We start from the raw sequence: 23,731 nt of genomic DNA, 5'->3' as shown, positions 1-23,731 counted from the left end.
TTTGCATTTATTGACATCATATTTTATTTGCCATTTAGTTGCACAGAGTGCTGTGAGCTTCCTTCAGCAGCTGTCCAGACCTTTTGGACAACTGTTAGCTACTTCTGGTGACCTACTGCTAGTTACAAACTTATTCCAAAGCCACCTCCTTCCTGCAGCCGAGTCTCCTACCCTTTCTTACCTTAATGAGCTAAAAAAGTAGGTATTTTCTTTAGCGCTTCCTGTGGAAAAGAGATTGAAGGAGCTACCTAGGATCTTCCCCTAGAACACTCTTCCTTAAGTGCCCTGCTCACTCTGTGGAAGACCAACTGACTCAAATATTTTCCAAGTACTTCCCACTCACTCTTTCCCTTTCCTAATTTCCTGCTTTGATGGTACACACTCTCCAACTGTATTCACTCAGGGTGTATTTCCATTTCAAAATAGCCCCTCTGTCTCTCAGAGTAGCCCTTAAACACTGCTACTGAACCCAAATATTTTCTTCTGCTTTCCTATTCCCTTTGGCTAATCTCTCTTCTGAACCTGCAGCTATGCGCAGGCAGTTATGCTGCAGGAAAGCCAACTACAACACAGCAAACCCGGGCGTCAGCACAGATTTACTGGTGTAACCCTGTTTCCCAGACTTCACGCAGCACTTATTTGAATCCACTTGCAAGGGCAATTGAGCATTTTAATAATCTGTTATGGTTGCATCCCTGAAAATAATGATCTGCGGCATAAAAAGCTTTTTCCAGTTAGTGTGCTCCACAAACATTAATTGGTTCAAATCAATGAATTAATTACCCACCTCTACTTTGTCCTCTTTTACAAGAAGGCCTAAGACTTCCCATCCTCAAACCTGACAGAGGTTGCATCATCCGTCATGTCATGCTGTTGGCTCTGCGTGGGGCTATGATAGACTACCCTCTGTCAGCAGCCATTGGAACAAGATTCAGGGATGGCAGCTTGCAGCTAAATTAGGCATAAAGTTTCCAAAGCTGGGATGAACCACCAGCTTTCAAGGATCAGAGCTTTGCTGAGATCTTCCTACTGGCAGCCTTACAGCCGAAAGCTACAAGGAGCATTTTGAGGCGAAGGAAAAAGTACACCTCTTCCACATGGAAGGGTGTCGGAGGATCGTCACCTAGAAAGGTCTCCAGCCCTGCCATGGTCAGTAGACCAAGAAGGTGACAACAAGCCAGGAAATAAAACGTGAGGCCACTCATTCCCACTGCAATACTGCTACAGGAAAGAATAACCCCAGGCACCAGTACAGGTTGGGGGTTGACCTGCTGGGAAGCAGCACTGCAGAGAAGGACCTGGCAGTCCTGGTGGACAACAAGCTCTCCATGACCAGCAGTGTGCCCTCATGGCCAAGAAGGCCAATGGTACCTGGGGTGCATGAAGAACAGCGTGGCCAGCAGGTCGAGGGAGGTTCTCCTCCCCCTCTGCTCTGCCCTGGTCAGGCCACATCTGGAGTTCTGTGTCCAGTGCTGGGCTCCCCAGTTCAAGACAGACTGGGAACTACTGGGGAGAGTCCAGCCGAGGGCTACGAGGATGATGAGGGGGCTGGAGCATCTCTCGTATGAGGAAAGGCTGAGAGAGCTGGGGCTGGTTAGCCTGGAGAAGAGAAGGCTGAGAGGGGATCTGATCAATGCTTATCAATATCTAAAGGGTGGGTGTCAAGAGGATGGGGCCAGACTCTTCTCAGTGGTGCCCAGTGACAGGACAAGGGGCAATGGGCACAAACTGGAACACAGAAGTTCCATCTCAATATGAGGAAAAATTTCTTCACTCTGAGGGTGACCGAGCACTGGGACAGGCTGCCCAGACAGGTTGTGGAGTCTCCTTCTCTGGAGAGATTCCAAAACCATCTGGATGCCATCCTGTGCAACCTGCTCTGGGTGATCCTGCTTTAGCAGGGGAGTTGGACGAGATGATCTCCAGAGGTCCCTGCCAACCTCTATCAGTCTGGGATTCTGTGATACAGTCTTTGCATTGCTCCTGAACTACAAGCTGTTTGAACAGACTTATCACAGGGCTTTCCTGGGTGTATACAGAGCTGATCCTGTCTTGAGGCACAGTAGAGACTAAATGACTTGTTGAAAGCTCTTCCATTCATATTTTCTAGGAGACTCTCTTTAGTTCTAACAACACTTCTTTTTATTAAAGATTCTGAATTTCCTAAGCTAATGCAGGAAAAGGAACTGCTTATTGCGACCGTAAGAGCTAAAACTAGTAGCAACGGGATGAAATTAAAATCAAAAGCCCACTGATGTTCTAGTCCAGAAAAACTTCACAAAAAATACATAGAGAATTCTATTGCCTGGAAGTGTGCAGGATTCAAATCCTGCAAGTTGGATTCCAGGAGACAGGGCTTTTTCCTGCAATTCCATGCCTAGTTACCTTAGCTGTTGTTCTTACAGCATCCTAAAAAGATCACTTGTTTTTAAAAGGCAATTTTATAGTGAAACAATTAGTACAAAAGCCTACTTAACCAACAGTAGCAGAAAAGAACATATCTGATGGACCTGAATCTGGACCACAAAGAGAAAAACCAGTTCTAGGTGTGTTCAAGACTCAGCTGCAACAGCAATTTGGAAGAAAGATGTTGAATTCCCCAAAGATCAAGGTGACTGCTTTAGTAATTTGTGTATATAACAAGGTCTTGGAGCTTTACTCTGACCATCAGCAGTGTGGACTTGTGCCTTGTCCTAACCCATGGCTGCTCAGTCAACAGCCTCTAGACCAGAATCCTGATTAGGATGAGGAAAACATTTTGTCTACACCCCAGCAGTGTGAAACCTTCCACGCTGCTGGGGCTGATGCCGCGTTTCCTACAGTCCTCCAGCTCTCTCAAGGTGCAGCTGTGGTGTGCCACAGCCATTTCCAGTGTTTAAGAACAGCAGGCAAAGCTTAAGTAACTCACTGGAGCTGAGCAAAGACACTGCTTCCTGCTGCATGGACCTGTAGAGAACTACGCTGCAGATCCTGGTAACCTGAGTGCAAACAAAAATCTAACAGAGCTCGTTCCAAGATGAAGAGGCAGCATTACTATTGCAGCTCATTCACCTTCTACTTCAGAAACACATTTGGGAGAAACCCCAAAAACACTGGCCTCTGGAGGAGATTCTGATTTCTGAAGAGAGACCATCCTGCCACACAACAGCCAAGGTCAGCCCCAGCCTTTTAGTAAGAAACCACTAATAATATTGAGGGAGACCCAGACCAGCGTACTTAAAAGGTACTATTATCGCATCATGACTCTTGCTTGCTTAGCAAGCTCAATTCTGTAACTGGGCCCTTAGTGTACAAATAAGGTCGTTTAGAGGGCACAGTTACACCCATCTTTTCATCTTTCAGGAAATTTCCGTGTCAGTATTCTTCCGTGGTTACAGTGGAAATCAGGAACTGTCCTGCAGATACCTGGACATGGGCTGACATGGGAATTTGCTAAGGAAAAGCCTCTACTGCGACTGTACACAGTGGTCTTCGCACCATTTGAGTGAAAACCTAGAAGAAAATGTCACGCATGCATGCTTCAAGCCACCGTCTCTCACCCATACCTGTTGAGTGCCATGGTAACAGTTGCTCCTTGTTGCATCTCCTGAGATGCTGCCACTGCTGCTTCTGCTAACGATGCCACCGCCTGCGTGGCCTCTGATGCCTGCGTCGTCTGGATAGTCATCTCACCCCCCTGTAGCGTTGCCCAGTTCTGCTCCACCTATAAGGAAAAACAAAAAGAAAGGCCCTAGGATAGGATGTTATGCCATGAATGCACAGTTGCTTCTTAAAATGAAGGAGCCAGATAGTTTCAAGAGGTCTTTGCAGAATCCTGCACACACTCTGACTCTGAGAAAAAAAAGGACAGGGGAAAAAAGAGAGGAAGCCTGGGGTCCACCTGAGAATGTTGCTGGACCCTACAACCCTCTATCGGTCATGAGTGAGGTTCTCCAGTCAGCCCATGATTTTAGTTGCTGTTGTCCATATGTTCAGTCTCCAAACAAGAACTTTAGTTTTCTTACACACATGGAAAGCGCACCCCATAAACATCTGCGAAGCCCCTCAACCTCCCACAAATCCCTCTTGTCCAGCCACGTCTGCAACAAAATAGGACAGTGTTGATTGTTGCTGTACTCGGATCACTGCCTGCCAGGCGGGGAAGTTTATTAAGTAGTTGCATCTCTGCGGTGCTGGAACCTCAGTGTCGTGGTTTAACCTGGCAGGCAGCTAAAACAACCGCACAGCCGTTCACTCACTCCCCTCCACAGTGGGATGGGGGAAATCAAAAAGGTAAAAATCATGGGTTGAGATAAAGACAGTTTACTGGGACAGAAAAGGAAAGTGATGATGATGATAACAATAATATACAAAACAAGTGATGCACAGCAGAAATTGCTCACCACTCGGAACTGATGCTCAGCTAATTCCTGAGCCACCCCACCTCCCGGTCCATTCCCCCAATTATATATAGAGCATGACATCATATGGTATGGAATATATATCCCTTTGGCCAGTTGGGGTCAGCTGTCCTGGCTGTGTCTGTCCCCTCCCAGCTTCTTGGGCGCCTTCTCCTTGACAGGGCAGCATGAGAAGTTGAAAAATCTTGGCTGCTTGGCAACAACTAAAACATCAGTGTGTTATCAACATTATTCTCCTCCTAAATCCAAAACACAGCACTGTACCAGCTGCTAGGAAGAAAATTAACTCTATCCCAGCCGAAACCAGGACATCCAGGGTGGATCATATCCCCCAGGAAAACAGGCTGCGCTTGCCTCACTGTTTCTATTTATCTGCACCCATCTGCTGTCATTTTAGGCACTTCCAGTCCCTAAAGGGGCTCCAGGAAAGCTGGAGAAGGACTGTTTACAAGGGCAGGGAGTGACAAGACAAGGGGGAATGGCCTGAAGCTGCAGGAGGGACCATGTGGATTAGATATTAGGAAGAAATTCTTTATGATGAGGGTGGTGAGGCCCTGGCACAGGTTGCCCAGAGAAGCTGTGGCTGCCCCTGGCTCCCTGGCAGTGTTCAAGGCCAGGTTGGATGGGGCTTTGGGCAACCTGGGCTAGTGGAGGGTGTCCCTGCCCATGGCAGGGGTTGGAACTAGATGGGCTTTAACGTCCCTTCCAACCCAAACCATTCTATGATTCTAGGATGATTTTGGGGAACAGTCCATGTTCCCATTCAGAATTTATTTGTATAGCACTCGTGACCTCATGGGTTTGAGCCAACTGGAATTTCTTTGTGCTGCAGTAATACACTTAATAAAAGAAGATGGCAGATGGAAAGTACTGTATTCATATATTTCGCGTACTTTTAATTCCCTTATTTCAGACATTTATGTAGATAGGTTTCATATCACTTAAAGTTCACTCAGTTGCTCATTTTCCACCCAGCTTACATTTCTCCATTTGGGACTTCTTCACAGCTCATGAGATAATGAGTGTACAGCCACAAAATCCACCAGGATGTGAACTAGAAATATGCAGTGGACCAATAAAACTAAAGAAGTGGAGGATGAAGGCCCATCAGCTGACAAATCCTACTGGCTGCTTTGCAAGATGAAGATCTTCCCCCCACCCCAATCACTGTTCTCATCCCCATAAATGTTTCAGGCCACTCACCATCTTGCTGAGACTCAGAAATAAGAATGCCGTAGAAGGTGATGAAAAAAACCCCCTCAATTTGTTAAGATGGAGAAAGTTAAAAAGTCCATAGAAGCAGAACTGGCTCAAGGCTCCCCACAAAAGGACAAGTAAATTTTGCTGCCTTTGGGCAAGAAAAGGGTTAGTCCCATCACAGGATGGAGAGGGAGAGAGAACCTGTTGCGCTCTCACTCACATCTGCTATCACACACTCCTCAGCAGCTGCCAATCTGGTTTTCCAGCACTTGGGCATTGGCAAAGCTGGCGCTCGTCGTAGCTCTTTAGCCATCGTCAGGTGTCTGACGTTCAAGGCAACTGCTTCATTCTCCTGTGCCCAGAGCTGACCCTAGGTGGAAGGATCCAAAGCAGGGAGGAAGCAGTGAGAAATTAAGTTGATTTTAGAGAAGGCAACGTCTTTTAGGAAAGATGCAACCAAGTTTGAGTGCCCAGAGAGGAAGAAGTTGCAGATGGTAGAGATCTTGAGAAGAGTCAGACCGAGTTTGTAGTACTCGTTAGCCAGGCCAAAACCAAACTGAAGCAAGCTAGGAAAGACACCTTTCCCACCACCATGCAGAAGAGGAACAGATAAACATTTTTTCAAATACATGGCAACACATATTTGAGTGGTAAGACCACTGTGACATACAGCACCCTGCAAAGATGCCTAAGCTGTTTCAGAACAGGGACGGAGGAAGGCCTGGAAAAGAAGTGGGGATTGTCCAGGCCTTTCTCCACACTAACATGAAGATTGAGCTGCTGAGATACTAACGATCATCCCCGCTCCATGCTATTCGGCATCCTATAAACACATCCGCTTACTCAGAGCTAACTCAGATCTTCACACAGCACGAGACAGCAGGACAAAAATGTCCCAAGAGGCTGCCAGCAGGCTGTGGATCTATCTGTGCAGAGAAATAGCACCCATTCCTCAAAGCAAGTTTACTTTTGTATCTTTATTTTGTCCAAGATATCGCTCAGACGTTGCGTTCACATTAGGAATTAGATACCTGCGTTCCCCTGATTTCTATTTGCGCCTTTGAAAAATGTCTTTCAGATCTCAAGAGTTCTGAAAACCCTCGAAGCAGCTCCAAAAGTACTTCAAGGTCATGGCCGTGGAGCCAGGCTGTTTGTTTCACTGTGGGTCTGAGATGGAACCAGGGTCTGGTGCAAAGCTGTTCTGTGCTGCCACCTGTCGCTGTGAAAGCCCCGTCCACAGAGCGGACCAGACCTCGCCGCTCCTGTGCGCACACTGAAATTCTGGCACGCAAAAGGGCAGAAAGCAACCTGCAGCCTGGTTTAAAGGTGGCTTTGGGGGTGAAGAAGGTTAAAAAAATAAAATTTAAATAAAATTTAAACAAAACCCCTTCATAATCTTAAAGGAATGTTCCTTAAATACACACAAAACCACTTTATTGCTTGATTTAAAAAAGGGGGGAAAATAAACGCGTGCAAATTCGAGCATTCAGATTTAGGAATCGAAATGGCCAGATTGAGTCCTCAACAGAAACTTTGCCAAGTTGCAAAGCAGCAGAAGAAACTTTCACAGTAAACAGAATGGTAACTTCACAGTATCTCCTGTGCATTTACACAGCTCTCTCTGGGATTTACTTGCAAACCTCCCTAAAAGGTGCAGCAAAGGAACAGTCCCATTTGATCCTGAGATCAGTGGCCAAAGACTCACAGGATTTGCCCACAGCCATGCAATATCCTTTGCTAGCCACAGGCTCAAAATATCCCAGGCATCGCTCCCAACCCTGATCTCACAAACCAGCACCCAGGATCTATAGCACATGTGAAACAGTTGCTCAATACAATTACACAAATGTGTACTTGTACAGGTCATTAAGTCTTCATTTGCTACAGCAGATCTCACAAAATAATCTATAGGAGACATCAAAAAATGTATGAAATTCAGAACTTAGGTTTCCATCATAATATATAAAATTCTAGAGAGTCTCGTGTTCACATGTATGTTAACCCTTAACACTGCAGGGTGGGGCAGCAAGGCTTGGTGTTTTCTGTGACCACTTAATTCTAGAAAATATTTAACTTTATTGAAGTTCAGAAAGGACAATTCTGGTTTGTGCACCATGAACATGACCCAGGTCCTTACCTCTCCATCAGTCACTGCAGAATAATTGACTTGTGCGACGGTAACTGTGGTAGGCAACTCTGAGGCATCGGCCAGCGTGGCAACTGTAGCACCAGTGCCGACCTACGGAAGTCAACAAAACGCAGCTGAATGCAGTTGTTACTGCAGGAAAATAATTCAGGCAAGTAATTCAGGCAAAGGGACATTCAAATGCTCTCCGATTAAAAAGCATCACACCCACAGAGAATAATAGTAATTGCAGAGCTCATAGAAAATAGGGAGCTGTCTCAAAGGGCTGGGGGAGGAAATCACATGCTAGAGCCACGTTAATCTGTGGCAGCTTCCAGAGCGGATATGGCCCAGAAGCAAGTTTTGCACAGCCCTCGTGCTGTCCCCTACATTCACATAGGGGACGGAATCCTTGCGATCTCCCCAGTCTCACAAAGAGCAGCTGCGGGACACCGCTGCCGCTCCCAGGTGTGAGTGTAGTGCGCAGGTGGAGCCAACACACTTCTCCCATGAGGTGGAAGTCACTTAAAAACCCACCGAGTAGTCCTGGATCAGAACAGCCTGCACATCAGCCCTCATTTATAATGCTCCTTGCTTACCATTCACTGGGTCTCTCGTCTCCAGGCACTTGGCAAACATTAGCTCATCCTCAATACCCCATTGCCTTTGGAAATTACCTTTTCCCCATTTAACAGCTGGGAAAAGACAAAGGCAGGGAGATGTACAGCTTTGTTTCTAAGGAGAATTAAACCTATAAATGCCAGAAAGTCAATGGGATCTCAGGTGCCCAGCACCTAAAAGAACACTAGTGAAAGGGAAAACGTACATTAGCAGGTGAGCAAACAGAACCAGCTCGGCAAGTCTGCCGGGCCTTGGTGGGGGGAACAGAAAGCTGTAACAATCACTGAAAAGCTTTGGAAAAAATAAAAAAAAACCCAACCCAACCCAAAACAAAAAAAACAAACCCCCACACCACATTTTTATCTTCATGGTTCCGAGACGAGAACAGCCAACAGAAAATTATGTTTGAGACTTCACTAAAAACATGATGCTCAAGAGAGACAAACCGCTGGGTCAGTTAGGTAGGAGAGGGCAGTGGTGGTTTGGAGGCAGGGGCGCAAGGGAAACTGAGGTTCAAACCGAACACCCACGAGGAGCTCTTGGGGAAGTTTCAAGAGAGCACTTAAATCCCTTTCTGCCCTGAATCCCCCTATTCAAAACAGCGTAAGAGGCATCCTTACTGCAGGGGCATCATGAGGATAAATATAGATTTGGCGTGTGTAATATATATATTACACTTTAGGTGTAAGATGAAGAACAGGAGGCACAGAAATACCTAATGCCGTAGATTAAGATACGTTTCATGCCAGTAAAGAAAGGCAGTCCCACCACCTCTCCTCCCATCACTCCATCCCATTGCCACCACAGGAGTTGTGTGGCTACACGATGAACTGAATTTGTTTGTAAATGGGTTTGTTAAATCCAGGTCAGGTCGAATTGCTTGATCAAATAGCTGCAGAAATGCTTGAACCGTTATAATAGGAGAACAAGGGATGGGAGTGGGGAAGAGAGAGGATGAGATTGCTTCTTTGGGTGGGAGCACTGGGTTAACAAGCCTGCAGGCTAAGACATATATATAAAGACAAAATTCTTGAAGGACAAGTTAAGCTACCAAAAGGAGTTTGCTCTAAACCACCTCCCTGACGAAGGCAACTCGATCCCAAGTCAGCTGTGCTGGAAAAGGAAAAGCCGAAGGGTTTCACTCACCTGGATGAGAGACACAGTGCCATCAGGGTTACTGAAGGTTTGTACCACCGTCTGTGACGGCACCAGGTGTGCTATACTATGTGTGGTCGTAGTCTGCTGCTGCGTCTGCTGATCCTCAAACGCGTAGAGCAGGTCTTCACGCCCGTGCTGCTTGTAGCAGTTCTTCACGATAGTCCGCAACGCTTGGGTCCATGACACCTACCAGTAGAATGAAAAAGGGTGAAGAGTCAGGGTAAAAGAGTTTTCTGAACCACTGTAGCGCTGCTACTGCTGCGATCTGCATGCTCATCTTTACTGGGTTTTATTGGGCAGTTTTCAACAAATTCTCAAACAAACAAAAGGCCCCAATATCTAATCCCCCTCTCCTCATCCCCTTCTTTCCCAAGACTCAGAAATCACCCTGGAGAGCTACTGCATTACTGTGTACTGATACAGAATGAGTACATCTGGCCAAGGGAAAGGAAAGCTTCTCAATGAAATCTGTTTCGCCAGCTTTCAAAGAATTCTAACGAAGGGATTAGGGCCGACAAGTAGAAAACCTTCCCTACCTAGGAAAGCACGGACTGCCACAATACCATTTCCAGCCTTACTAGGCATCCCTCCCAGCCCAACCAGACCTACCTCAGCCTCCACAAGTCCTGCCCCTTGCACACCCTGGTAGCTTTCTTTGATTATCTTTGTGACAGGTTGGTAGAAACATCACCTGCATACAGGATCCATGGCCGTAACTGATACCCAAGACTTTTTCACCCAGTTCTTTCATTTTTTCCTAGCTCCACTGCACATCCTCGACCGCTTCCCTTTAAGTACAAAGGTCCCTGCTGCTCAGGATGGGACAGTATCCCTTCAAAGGCTTCAAGAGGCCATGATACAGACTCTACGGTAAATGACCTGCATACTTGGAGACTAGATTTGTCTCAGGCTGTGTAGGCTGCTTTGTAAGGCCACAGAGGCGAGCGGGTTCTGCAGCTAGTAAAAAGGGCACCCGCTGCACAAAGAAATGTGGTTCAAATACTTGCTCGTCACACAAACCCAGCAGGGACAGAGCAGACTGAAGGTTACACCTCTCTCATCTCATTGCTCTCCCAGACTGAATGTCTGACACGAAGTCAAGGAAGGGCCGATGTCATAGTTTCTTCTGTCACTCAAGGGGAAAACTATTCCCACAAAAACTGGTTGCAAGCCCCTGTACTCAATTTGAAGGCAGACCCACGTGGGATACACACCCGCTGCTTCTGTTCCTCTGTGCGGACATCACTGCGAACATTGGCCCATGGAATGTCCTCAGGCCACCAGATGGGCTTGCAGCTTTCCTTCCCCCAGCCTGGTTTCCCACGACCCGTGGAATACTTCAGCATCTCAGGGATGAAAGCTCGCAGCTGTGCCTGGAACAAACCACATAAGACGGTTAAAATTTTTTTAGGAACTCATCTCTCCGGTAGTTTTGAGGTGCATAGTACAAAGTTATTACATTTAACTTCCATCCTTTTGGAACTATCAACTGGAAGATGCCTGAACTCTTAAGGACAAATGCTTTACCATCTTATCACAGAATCACAGAACGGTTTGGGTTGGAAGGGACCTCACAGCCCATCCAGTTCCCACCCCCTGCCACAGGCAGGGACACCCTCCACTAGCCCAGGTTGCCCAAAGCCCCATCCAACCTGGCCTTGAACACTGCCAGGGAGCCAGGGGCAGCCACAGCTTCTCTGGGCAACCTGTGCCAGGGCCTCACCACCCTCACAGGGAAGAAGTTCTTCCTCAGATCTCATCTCCACCTCCCCTCCTTCAGCTTAAGGTCATTCCCCCTTGTCCTGTCACTCCCTGCCCTTGTAAACAGTCCTTCTCCAGCTTTCTTCTTCCAAGACTCAGCTAAGAACAGCTTAGTAGCATGTGGAAGAGCAGAAACAAAATTAAGTCAGCCAATTTCAACAATAGGGCCCAAACACACACTGTATTAACACACTTAATGGTTCAAACACTACCATGAAGAGAGCTAGCCAACCTGAAAGGGAGAAAAAAAATCAGAATAATGCAGAAAAAAACCCACACGCGATGTCCCCACAGCGACAAAAACTCAGACGTGAGCTGACGTACATTTTACAGAGATGCTGCAAAGAGGACGGAGCTTCAGTGAGCTGCTCAAATGTAAAAACCACAATCTCACACATACACATCTCTACCCCTGTAGAATATAAAAACACACTGGATTAATTTTCTGAATCTATTTTTAACTTTTGCCAGAGTGGGGATACCTTTCAACCCAATTTTACTTCTCCTTTGCACCCGCAAAAACTGGTCAACTAGTGACCACCTTTACCATAAGGATACAATACCTTAAAAATAGACTTGCCAAGCAAATTGAGCAGATATGTCACCAAGAGCAAGTAATATCCTTAGTGTTATAAAAAAGTATACAAAACTCACACAGGGGCTTACGACACATTTGGTTTTTGTACCGGGAAGTGCCTGGAGCCTCAGGAAAAGGTTGGTTCGGCTGCAGAAACACAGCAGAAAGAGAAGGAGCACTCACAACCACATACGTCAGACAAAACCAGGTTAACTTAAAGCTAAATAGCTGCATTTAAGAACACCTCCCTGCATCCCTTCAGAGCTTTAATAGCAAGTTATTTGAGCATATGACAGTGCCACTGAGAGTCCCTGGGCCACCTCCAACCTTGAGATGCCTGTAGGTTCGGGGCTCTTGAGCACTGTACCATGGAAGAACACGCCAGGGCCAGCATCAGTTGCTGCTGCAGCCACGACACAGTCCCAGCTAGCAGAGACATGGAGGACTTCTCACCCATCCCTGATCTTCTGCCATAAGAGTACCCCTTCCTCCCAAGCACGGTCCTGCTTGAATGAAATCCTGGTTCCAGTCTGGATATTGTATCCATTGGCTCCAAGCTGTAAATCAACTCATTTACAAGCTGCCTTTTCCACATTAGCATAGGGAGTTATGTACTGAAGTCCCCCGTAACGTCAGTCTGATGGAGGAACGGAGACTGCAGATTGTCTCTGCGATCTCTGCAAAAAGCCTAAAGCCCCTAAGCACACCTCTCAATGCATCGGGATCTGCCACGGCTCTGTCGGACACAGGACTGCTCTTCAAAGTCAGAGCCCAACTGAAAAACATAACGTGGGCCCACACAGTTAAACAGAAAAACTGAAGTGTGTTTTGGTAAAAAGAAAACAATTTATTTGTATGCATGACTTATACATTGCAAACAGTTTGCAGCAGTGGCTAGGGACTTTAAAGGCAATACAAATCCAGTATACTTGTGGATCCATATACAGCCTATCTGCTGCACACCCTAGAAGAACCACCTCTGCTCAGAGAAGCAGCTGCACTTCAGTTCCTCCACTCCATGGACATCCCGAGTCATCCCAGTGAAGCCATACCAAACCCCTGAATTATAAGTGGAGGCACAAAAACCCCACTTTGGTGCCCTTTTTCCCAGCCCAGGCTAGGCCTGTCCATGATGCACCTTCCACTGCAGGGCCAGCAGTCACCCTGACGTGCTTCAGGTTCCCTGGTCGAGGCCCCATTTATTTAAATAAACCTGCTAATGGCATTGAGTCACCTGGTGCAAAAACAGTTAAAAGCTCCTTCCCAGAATTGCTATCTGCAAGCCATGCTCCTTGTTACCAGATGGATTAATTACTAGTCCTAGGGAGTTCAGCGGCTCAAGCTACTCGAGGCACTTGTTAAGGAGGGTTTGCCTTTAATCCGCCAGGGAGACAATCAGCAGCAGCGTTACAACCTGCTCCAGTGTGAGGACTTCTCTAATTAGTGCCATAACGAGACCTCACCCGGGCAGCTCGCATGGCTCTGACACAGGCTACGGCACCGAGACAAAGACCCTGCATCTCTCAGGGCGCAGCCGGGAAGAACCGGTATGATCGCTTCATCTGTGGGAGCCACGCGTTCAGCTGACTCCATCCATGAATCACCCAAAAAATCAAACCTCTGCTAAAAAAAAAAAAAACCCCAAAACAAACAGCAGTTCGCTCCAACTTGCATAGTTTCTAGATCTGGAAAGGGCTCATATAATCTCTAGCATGGAGAGTTTGAGAGATACTGTAAGAAATGTTTCTTTGACACCCTTTGGTACGCAGACCAAGTGTCTTCTAAGTTTTAACACTAAGCTCAAGTGTTAGTGGTAGACAGCTAATCCTGCTTCTACCATTCGCAATGGCCCAAAGCACAGACAACTGCACTCCAGTGCTGGAACAATGAGTTGTCCCGCGTGCAGAGCAATCCTCTGGTCTTAAGGTTTATGTCCTGCTAAGGAAAGTGGTTTCTAGAAGGGAGCGAAACTCGTGCTGAGAATTTTCTACCTGTCCCCACAGCTCAGCCTCAGGATCTCTAAAAAGCAGCACCTGGGAAAAACAAAGTCCATGCAGGACTTTGGCTGCACCTGGAAGCGGGAGAGGGCAAAGCAGCAATTGCAGCAAAGCACCCAGGTATTTTGTTCACTGGCCCTTCTTTTTACAACAGCCAATTTTAGACTAAATGTTCTGTAAGTTTAAAAGTTCCAATTTATGTTTAAACATTCACATTAAAAAGCCAGGCATTTGTCAAGGCAGCAACCAAGCTGTCACCATGAATTTCCTGCGAAATTCATTTCCTATGAAAACCTGTATGGCCCTGACCGAACTCTGCGAGGTCTCGCTGCCGTGTGCTCTCTGATGAGCAGGATGAGAGCGGGCTTGCTGTTGTCATAAATTCATCACGACAGAGACAAGGCAGAGGGTCAGCCTGGGTGTCCTCAACAAGAAGCGACAGCAGTCAGCAGACGCAGTAGTTTATGCCTGGCCACAGGAATCAAACCCAAAATTAAAAACCAGGTCATCAGTGCGAAAAGCAGGAGGTGCTGTGGGTCTCCCCACGCAAGCATCTGCTCACGGATTTACTTTTGCACTAGCAAGACTCACACCTGGGCGATGGGGTCCAGCACTGCAGGATCATCCTGGCCCCTCCACGGAGAGGATGTGACAGCCACAAACTGAGTTTAGTTACTGTCTTTCAGTGCTTGGCTTCTCCTCCATACAAACTGTCATGTACGTAAAGATATCTGCTGTTTGTGCTAAAGCTTTTTGCAGTACGCAAACAGACGTCAAGATGATTTTTGAGAGGCCCAGATAAACTTTGTTGGCTTGTATAAGCAGACTGCAAATCACAGGGGCATATTACGTTTAAAAACAGTCAGATTAAAGGACAAATCACCTGTTCAGAAAAGCACAAACAAGTTCTAGTGACCTTGGTGAGAGCCAAATGAAGCATCGACCTCCACACTACCCAATCTTACTCCTTAATCATATCAGCGAGTAACTGAGAACAAGTTCAGAGACGAACTCAGCTCTGACGTACAGTGTTACCGTAGCCGAAGTCCATAAAGCAAAGAGATTTCTCTGTGTAATGGCTGCAGGCTAAGAGCCCCGCTGTGATACATTTTTTTTCTGCACAGCTGAGGTGGGTGATGCTCTCCATTCGCAAGTTTATAGTAGCATCTTTGCTCAGGCTAGCAAAGGCTTTATTTCCCTCAAGACCACCAGGGAAGCAGAGCAATTAAAAGGAGAGTTATTTTCATCTCCTCGTTGAGGAGCTGACGCCTCTATCACCTGCCTGCTGACACCTGCAGCTGCTGAAAACAGAGGCCTCGTTTTTCCACTCCCCATGACACACCTCTTAATTGTGCTGCCCAATTATATTTATAAATATTTCGGTTTTCCGTAGGGCTTTGTGCAACTTAGTTGAAAAAGCTCATTTCTTGTTAGCAAATACAAAGAACTATGGTGGCAGCTCTGGGAATCAAGGTTCCTACAAAAAAACTGATGGCACCTCTAGCAGTGCAACAGGTTGCAGTGATGTAGGAGCCAGAGTTACCGTCCACTCTCTCAAACGAAGGTATTGCAAATTGCAATTGTGGCAAAAAAGAGACAGATAGTGTCCTCATCGTATTCAACATACCTGTGTTTTGTTTCTATTTAAAGTTTGCCCCCAAGTCTGGCAAAAACTATAAAGCAGCTGGATGCTTTCAGCAACAAAATCATCTCCTAAGCACCACGTGCAGCATCGTACTCCTTGAAAATTTTACAGGAAGACAGACCTGCTCGGTCATGAAAATCCACCCAGGAGCCTGCAGTCCTGTCCATTAATTCTAGTGCTCTGTCCTCACATGGCCTGCAGCCATTCAAGGATCTCAAAAAAATTTTCAAAGACATTTACAAAACATCATCCCTATATGATGTGCGGGAAACTGAGGCAGCGCAGCACTGGTTGCCCACAACGCGCGTGGACACCACAGCGGCTGGGCTAACTGGGACAGTGATGATTAGCCAAAGAGGGCACGAAGAGCCTGGGAACACAGGGGTGTTGCATGGAGTCGCGGGGGAAAGCCCTGCCAGCAGCTTCACACGTGGAAATGCAGAGAATGCAGAGCAATCAAACACCAGGGGCAGTTTGGCTTGGCCAAATCTTTGTGCAAGGTTTCCTGAAGACCAAAGCCACGTCATGTTTGGAAGGAAAAAAACCAAACACACAACCTTATTTTTAACTTATCCTGAAAACTATTAGTATTTTATCCATAGAATTCTATGGATATTGCTATTTTATCCATAAAATAGAAGCAAAAAACACTTTAACCCTTTGATGTCAAAATATTTAATTTCCAACTCAATCACAAAAAATAAACAATATGCATTATAAATCCAGCTGAAGGTTTCTCTGAAGAGAGAGCTTGTCACTTTTATTGCTGCTTTGATGGCATGTGCACCATTTACAGCCAAACAGTTGACAGATCTTTTTATTGGCCCTTTTATACGTGCACATATTCTGCACACTGCAAACCAGAAAAGTTCCACAGATGTGTTACTGGATTGCAACAACCTCACCTCCTGATCTCATTCATCCACACTCGTTTCTCTCATTTCCTTCCACCACTCCACCAGCAACAGCTCATTTGCTTTGTTCCTTCCTCAGAGCCCACGTGTGAGTACGAGCGCCTCCAACTTCGCTACCCACACTGCGCTAGGATGGCCTCCCCCTGCCCGAGCAAACCTCCACACAGATGTCTCCTTCTCCTTAAGTTCTAGATACTTCTCTTGCTGTTACTCTGCTTAGTTACTAAAATGATGAGGCCATAAAGAAGTCAGATAAACACAAGCGTTTTGTTTGCCAATACAAATGAACTCAGAGCTACCTATCTGTGATCTTTTTGGTGGTCTCTCATTTTACTTTCAAAGTATAATGTTTCAATTTTTTACTTTTCCATTTCCGTGGGAAACAGTGATACAAAACAAAAGCTGCCAAAAGCAGCTCTTGCAGATACCACCTCTCACAGTGGCTTAAAAATCTAGCAACTAAGTTTTGTCTTGTGTTGTCATGGATTAGGAACACGATCTGTTATCGGCCAACACACAGTAGATTTCTTTGTAAGATTTTATTAGAAGTGTGAGCTTGTCCGAGTCCACCTAAGTAATGGAAATAGTGTTTTGACCAGAATGTTATCTTTCTGCAGAGCACAGAGGAAATCTGCAAGTCTTTGCACTACTACACCACCTCTTTGCACGTCTGACCTTTCCATCTTGCTAGTCCCTCTGAAGAAATTGGCTTTCAGCATTTACGATTTGTTGTGGTGCATCAGACTGAGTGTACCCAGACCCTCCAGCAAACCATTTAAAGTTTGCCCCCAAGTCTGGCAAAAACTATAAAGCAGCTGGATGCTTTCAGCAACAAAATCATCTCCTAAGCGCCACATGCAGCATCGTACTCCTTAAAAATCTTACAGGAAGAAAGACCTGCTGGGTTGTGAAAATCCACCCTGGTGTCTGCAGTCAGAGAATCATAGAACGGTTTGGGTTGGAAGGGACCTTAAAGATCATCTAGTTCCAACGCCCCTCCTGCGGGCAGGGACACCCTCCACTAGACCAGGTTGCCCAAAGCCTCATCCAACCTGGCCTTAAACACTTCCAGGGATGGGGCATCCACAACCTCTTTGGGCAACCTGTTCCAGTACCTCACCACCCTCACAGTAAAGAATTTCTTTCTAACATCTAATCTAAATCAACCCTCCTTCAGCTTAAACCCAGTCCTGTCCATTAATTCTAGTGCTCTGTCCTCATGTGGCCCACAGCCATTCAAGGATATTAAACAATTTTTAAAGACATTTACAAAACATCATCCCTGTATGATATGAGGGGGAAACCTGCCTGCATTCAGGTCCTGCACCGCAGGGGAAGGAGATTTCCCTAAAGACAATCCCTCCCACACCAAGGGAGCTTCCCTGGGGGGGTCCCCTCCACTTTCTCCTAGCAATAAGGAGGTCAGCAAAGGGCTGGAGAGAAAGAGTCCCCCGCATGCCTGGGGCAGGTGACTCCCTGTCTCCATCAGAAGTATCTCACTCAGGGTCCGATCTGGAGTTAAGCCACTGGCAAGTTCCCCTCTGCTCCAAATCACAGCAGAAAACAGGAGGGAACGAACTAAAACACACAAGAAAAGTCCAGGTAGGATAAGCCAAAATTGTACTTCACAAGTGACCTTCCTGACCTCAGTGCCTAAAAAATTACTGCGAAGTGCAGAACAAATAGCTACCCTGTTCAGAGTTCATGGGAGGTGACAAAAAAGGCTCAAAGGGGAATGCTCCCAGCAGCCTGGGCTCCAGTCCTTACCAGCATCTCTACTGTTTCATGTAGAAAATAAGCACCAATAACAAAGCTTCACATCTAACTACTATCTGAGCTGTTACAGTCCCATGGGAAAGAAAAGATCAAATGCATCCCCTGGAGATGCAGACATAAGCTCCACTGCAAAATAACAGGCTGTGACTGCAAGATGCCAAATCTCGCTCTCTGGTTCTGCCAAGCTTCTGCCATGTCTGGCTGCTTACCTGGGTCATCTTGTCCACCGAGACGGGAATGCCATCGATGGTGAGGGGCGGCAACTCTGAGTTAACCTCCTGAGGCGCAGGAGCATGCTCCGCTAGTGCAGACTCCAGGTCTTCCAAAATCATGCTCTTGTACTTGCGTACCTGTGGGGAATCGTTAAGCTCAGGTAAACAAGGTAAGGAGCACCAGGAGAGGCGAGGGCAAGGACACAGGGCCAGCCACCTTCCCCAAGGTGCGGCAGAACAGAAGGAGCAAACGACGCCACAGCTGGCAAGAAAAAAAATACCCACTGGCCCCAAAGAATTGGCCGCATCAAAGAGCAGATGATGAAACATCAAGTAACGCTGGCAAGTGGAAGTATTTACAGAATTAAAAGAAAAGTTCTGAAGCAAGACTTATCAGGGTCAGGATGTGCTCTATTTACTGTCTGGTCTGCAACAAGCAGCAAGCACTGACAGCTGAGCTGAGTTCAAACACATCATCACTACCTGCTCCCTCTGATTTTTAATCCAGGATATTCAACCCTGGTGAGATGCGCTAGGGAACCATTCATGCAGAGAAGACAGGACCTCGGTGCTACACTCACGTCCATACACTCTCAACTCCCGTTTCCAGGGTTTTAAACGTGACCTTCAGATCACCACCAGGCTTGCAAGGCTGCCTTGAGCAGAATGAAACCTGCAGAGAAGGTGAGCAATTTATTACATAGCTTTTCCTACAGACACCTACCACATTCTCCAAGGGTGCAGCACCAAATACTTTAAAGACGGGATTGGGTTTAGAGGGTGAGATGCACAAAACGATGGCCTGCTGCCCCACTCTGGTGGTGTACTCATCCAGCGTGGCTCGGAGCTTCCTGAAACAGAGATATAAACCAGTGAATAGGTACCGGCTGAAAGCCCTGTAGAAACACAACCCTTTGCATTGTAAACTCCCTTTCTTAATGCTATCCATTCACAAACCAGGTGAGAAACGGAGCCCCAGCTGGTCAGATTAGCCACATATACCGCTGCTTACTCTGCTCCCGCAGGCCTGCTGCGTTCCCTGCAGTCACCCAGCAGCTCAAATATCAATTATTCTCCCTTCTCTCCTTTCTCCATTAATGTAAAAAGAGAAATCACCAGAGCAGCAAAGCTAGGACAGCAAGAGTCTGCATTTCCACTCTGTCACTAAGTGTATTAGAGATACAAAACTTGTAAGGTAGAGAACTTGAATGATTCAACAGAGAGGACTGCAAACACAGGTTGTTTTACATCCAGCCTTGTAACAGCACATTGCAATTCTCTAGTACCAAAGTCCTGCTCAAACCAGAACTGTATGCATTCAACCGACAACTACACAACAGGCAAGAACCAGAAACATTGCAACAGCTCAGCACAGGAAACCCAGGTATTCAGACATCTGTCACATCAGCAAGTCCCTTTGGAACAACCTCTCCGTAGGAAGAAAACATTCCATCGTATACTTTCCACCTCTTACTCACTTTTAAGCAATGCAGGAGAATGCGTCAGAAACGTTGGCAGAAAACTCATAAAGCAAGAGAGAAGTAGCAGTTATCACCAGGTAACTCGAGCGCTGCCATAAGGTGACAGTTCAGTATCTGCCCTGGTCGTTTCAGAACCTGCTGTTAGCAGCAGACACATTGCCAAAAAGCACCAACACCACCACCAGCTACGCAGAGATCCCAGAATCAGAAACTGTAACTTCCCACTGAGTCGCAGTGGTGTAAATATCAAGCACAAACATGTTAAACTGATCAGAGCGTAAATAGAAACGATGCATTTTGTAAATAACTTGCATGTGGTAAAATGAAATAGTTGCATGAAGGGAGAAGTAATAATTCCTTTACAGAGGATTTTCTTTAAAAATTTATTGTTCACGTTTCAAGAGAGAAAAGAATTTGCTCTTCAGAAATGCTGCAATAAACATGGCTGGATCGGCAGAGTTGGGACAGGAGGGAAAAACAGAATGAAGCTATAAAACAGAGGGAGTCCACTCCCAGGGAATATTATTTAACACTAACCTTGCTACATTTCATTCCAGTTTGATCAGGTGCAAAGGGTGTTGTGGGACTCGGGAGATGAGTAAGCAGAATATAAGGAAACCAAGTTCATTTCTCATCAACTTTACAAGAGTTAGAATATGAGAGAAGGAGAAACTCTGGCCATCGCTATTTCAGTGCATTAAATGTGCACGCAGGAGGAAGCCAGCAAGTAATGGAGTGACAAATACTCCAACTCTTGTGAGATAACCCAATTAAATCCAAAACAATTTAAAAAGCAAAAATTGCCTTGTTCCAAAACCTAGTAAATAGTATCAGCCAATATTTACAAATAGTTCTTGAAGATGGAATTGCAGGTGATCTCTCCAGGCTTGCGGAAAGCCTGTGCAGTCACCTCAGCACCAGTGCTCCTAGGTGGCCATCAGGCGGGCAGACAGCCTCAGAGCACCTGTAATGCAACACCTGAAGGGCTACGGGTTTTTGCTGTCTACAGAGCAAGTTTCTAAAGCCAAAGAAAAGTGTTTCAGCTCTGGCAGGCATCTCCCCTCGATGATTCTCCCCCACTGTACACTACAGGGTGGGTCAGTCTTCGACATGGAGTTCACACAATATGCTCTGCTGGCAAAAGAAATTCAGGTACACTCACACTAGATTTATTCACAAGATCATTTCATAATGCAGAAAAGACTTTTTTTGTTAGGTAGATGAGTCCTTCGAGCCATTGCAGAGCTGGGATATGGCTGTAGCTCCAGATTCTCAGGCTAGCTGCTGTTAAAGCCACTACAAATATCTTGCAAGGCAACGTTACCATGACAGATTCAACTTGCGACCAGCTAGGTTTAAAACAGAACGGTGGATCCTACCAGAATAGTCACGTCAGTCCTGGCGATCATATTATCACATTAAAAATGAGTAGAGCTGCAATATAACCCATTTCTGCAAACTAAAACACAGCTCTCGGATTCCAGAAAAGATGCTCAACAAAACCCCCAAACTGGGCAACTTCTGGACAGGACATGGTCTCACCACGCACGGCACGCGAAATAGGTCGAGGATGCAGACTGAGGCGTCAGAGCACAGACGGGAGTCCTTACCGTAGCAAACGTGTCTGCTGCCTCTTGCGGATTGACGGGTTGGATTCAAAAACGTGTGGTCGCTTTCGTTTTTTACCCGTTGCCACAGCAGCAGCTGCTGCCATCCCCACAGGGCCTGAAAATCAAACCACAAAGGGTGAATCAGCGCATGCAGCTCAGGAACTGGCCAGAAAGGACATCGCCATTGCCTGCCCCGCCAGGGATGCGTCCCAAGGGCTCAGCTCAAGGGTCTCCCCACCAGACCAGGGTGACCCGAATTCCTCGTTGAGCTCTTTGGCAGCTGGGATCCCTCCTCTCCAGCAGCAGAGACATGATCAAAAGGCTCCATTCCCCAGAATGGCAAATCCCAGCTCGGTCCCAGGTGAAAGTCACATATTTCAGTCCAGAATTTTCCTTACAATCACATAATTATGTATTTTAACTTCCAAACATACTGAAAAACTCTCAAGTACACCAAGACTTTAAATAACTGTCTGCAATTGAGGAAATCCTGGTGGTAGGGAAGAAGAGAGCAGGTACAACACCACAAATACTGCTCAGACACCTCAACTACAGCATCAGGAGTCTGAGACTTTCCCCAGGGATTAAGGATCAGTTCTGATAGGAAAGAAATTGAAAATCCAGAGTTCCTGGCAGCGTCCTCCTACAGCCCCCTGAAGAATAGTGGGGACCACAGCAGGGCAGCACTACTGCTTTTGTGATCAAACTCTAGACACAGAGTCTATTTAAGGGGATTTTTCAGTAAGTTAATCAGAAGTAAACCAAGTAACACGCAGTAGACTGTGCTTCTATTGGTGGTCTCCAGAAATGAGTGCAGGGTCAGAGTCAAAAAGCCCTGGGGTCTAACGCAGGCTCAAGGACTTGCCTTTGATTCCCAAGCAGACCTCACTTGCTCTGTGTGTAGTTCCTCTGCATGTCAGAGGTGAAAGATCACATCAGGGGTCATAAAACCCACTATATTTTTGTTTAACAAAGATGTAGCTACTGGATCAGGAAAACCTAAGCTACCAATCAGTGGAAGCTGGTAGATGATAATGAAAAAAGCATCTGATGATACGTTTTCTCTAGGCAGCTGCTCTGGGAGATGGGACACCGTAATGGACAGAGCTCTGGGCGACACTACAGAGCCAGGGTTTGTTAATCAGTAACGAACTACCTGAGCGCTACCCACGGTGGACAGCCCCTGCACAGGGAGGGCTCACAGGCAGGCGAGAGTCACCAGATGCCCCTCCTGCAACCAGCACCCGGCACTGAAAAGGTTGTGTGCTAGAGGGGAAAGGGGAAATTAAGAATCCTGCAGAAGCTGAGGTTGGAAAATTAATAAGCAAAGGGTGTGGGATGCTCAGTGGGGTGGTGGAACTTCACGGGTTCGGTCAAGCACAAGAGCAGCTTTATTCATCAGATAAAGTCTGATAAGGAGTCAGATAAGTCTGTGAGTGCTTATTTATCACTGCATTTTTCTACGAATGAGGTAGATCTGCCACAAGGCAAATCTGGAGGACATTTGGCAGGGGCTTCACTGGAAGGAATTTGTGGTTCTGAAATACCTTCCCAGTCCAGATATGCCAGGACCCTTTGTGGCACCTCCTTGGGAAAGGCCTAGCCTGTAAGCTCCCTGGCTAAGCAAGATTGCGTAGCACTCCTGGGTTATTTTTGCTGTTGTTTATATGGGCCTGAAATAAACTTGCTCTTTGACATATTCGGTATTTTAGTTTCGTTATTTGAGGCAGCATTTACCAGGGACCTTTTTAATTGTACAAACCAGCCTCTTATTCCCAGCACCTCTATATTACACACAGATAAAGCGATGCAAGATTCAAGCAGCCAGCAGACCTTGCGAAGAAGCCCTAGTAAAGCCAGAGCAATGAGGAATAATTCAGAGCATCGTGTGGGGTGACGAGATCACCCATCACCTCTTTGTAACCTCTGCACAAATGCTACGTTAGGAAAATGATGCCGAGCATCCCGCTGACTTTACCTGCTGCAGCCAGGTGGGCGGTGACCTCGTCGGCAGCCGTGGAGTTGAGGATGTCAGAGTCATCGTAGGAGGTGTCCTCAGGCGAAGACGGCGAGTCTTCATCCGCGCTCAGCATGCTGTGCTCTGTGTAGGTGGCCACATGGACCTGCTGCACCTGCTGGGCCACTGCGTGGGCCTCGATGGTGGCCATGTGCTCTGTTTGGGTCACCCCGTGTTCTTCCATCAATAGCTACTGTCAGAGGAGACAAAAATTACAGGACAGGGGTTAGTGACATT

General features: G+C 46.6%; 1 protein-coding gene across 5 annotated transcripts in view; it reads right to left on the bottom strand.

The window, feature by feature from the left end:
* The window catches only part of NRF1 (nuclear respiratory factor 1), a 74,533-nt gene that overhangs the window by 28,755 nt on the left and 22,047 nt on the right, over nucleotides 1–23,731 (bottom strand). For 2 of the 5 annotated variants that reach the window (XM_054829742.1, XM_054829762.1), the window contains exons 2-10: nucleotides 23,456–23,687; nucleotides 21,478–21,592; nucleotides 19,111–19,237; nucleotides 18,384–18,524; nucleotides 10,719–10,877; nucleotides 9,493–9,690; nucleotides 7,738–7,839; nucleotides 5,821–5,970; nucleotides 3,546–3,703 (exon numbers count right to left, since the gene is read on the bottom strand). In XM_054829742.1, the coding sequence (XP_054685717.1) occupies nucleotides 3,546–3,703; nucleotides 5,821–5,970; nucleotides 7,738–7,839; nucleotides 9,493–9,690; nucleotides 10,719–10,877; nucleotides 18,384–18,524; nucleotides 19,111–19,237; nucleotides 21,478–21,592; nucleotides 23,456–23,678 (1,373 nt within the window). In that variant the 5' untranslated portion in view covers nucleotides 23,679–23,687. The remainder of the gene's footprint in view (nucleotides 1–3,545; nucleotides 3,704–5,820; nucleotides 5,971–7,737; nucleotides 7,840–9,492; nucleotides 9,691–10,718; nucleotides 10,878–18,383; nucleotides 18,525–19,110; nucleotides 19,238–21,477; nucleotides 21,593–23,455; nucleotides 23,688–23,731) is intronic. The other 3 variants (XM_054829752.1, XM_054829771.1, XM_054829781.1) reach the window with 3 other exon arrangements.

The sequence above is a fragment of the Grus americana genome, chromosome 1 (assembly GCF_028858705.1).
Source record: "Grus americana isolate bGruAme1 chromosome 1, bGruAme1.mat, whole genome shotgun sequence".
NCBI lineage: Eukaryota > Metazoa > Chordata > Aves > Gruiformes > Gruidae > Grus > Grus americana.
Note: the sequence above shows the minus strand (reverse complement) of the source record. Positions and strands in the feature narration are given on the sequence as shown.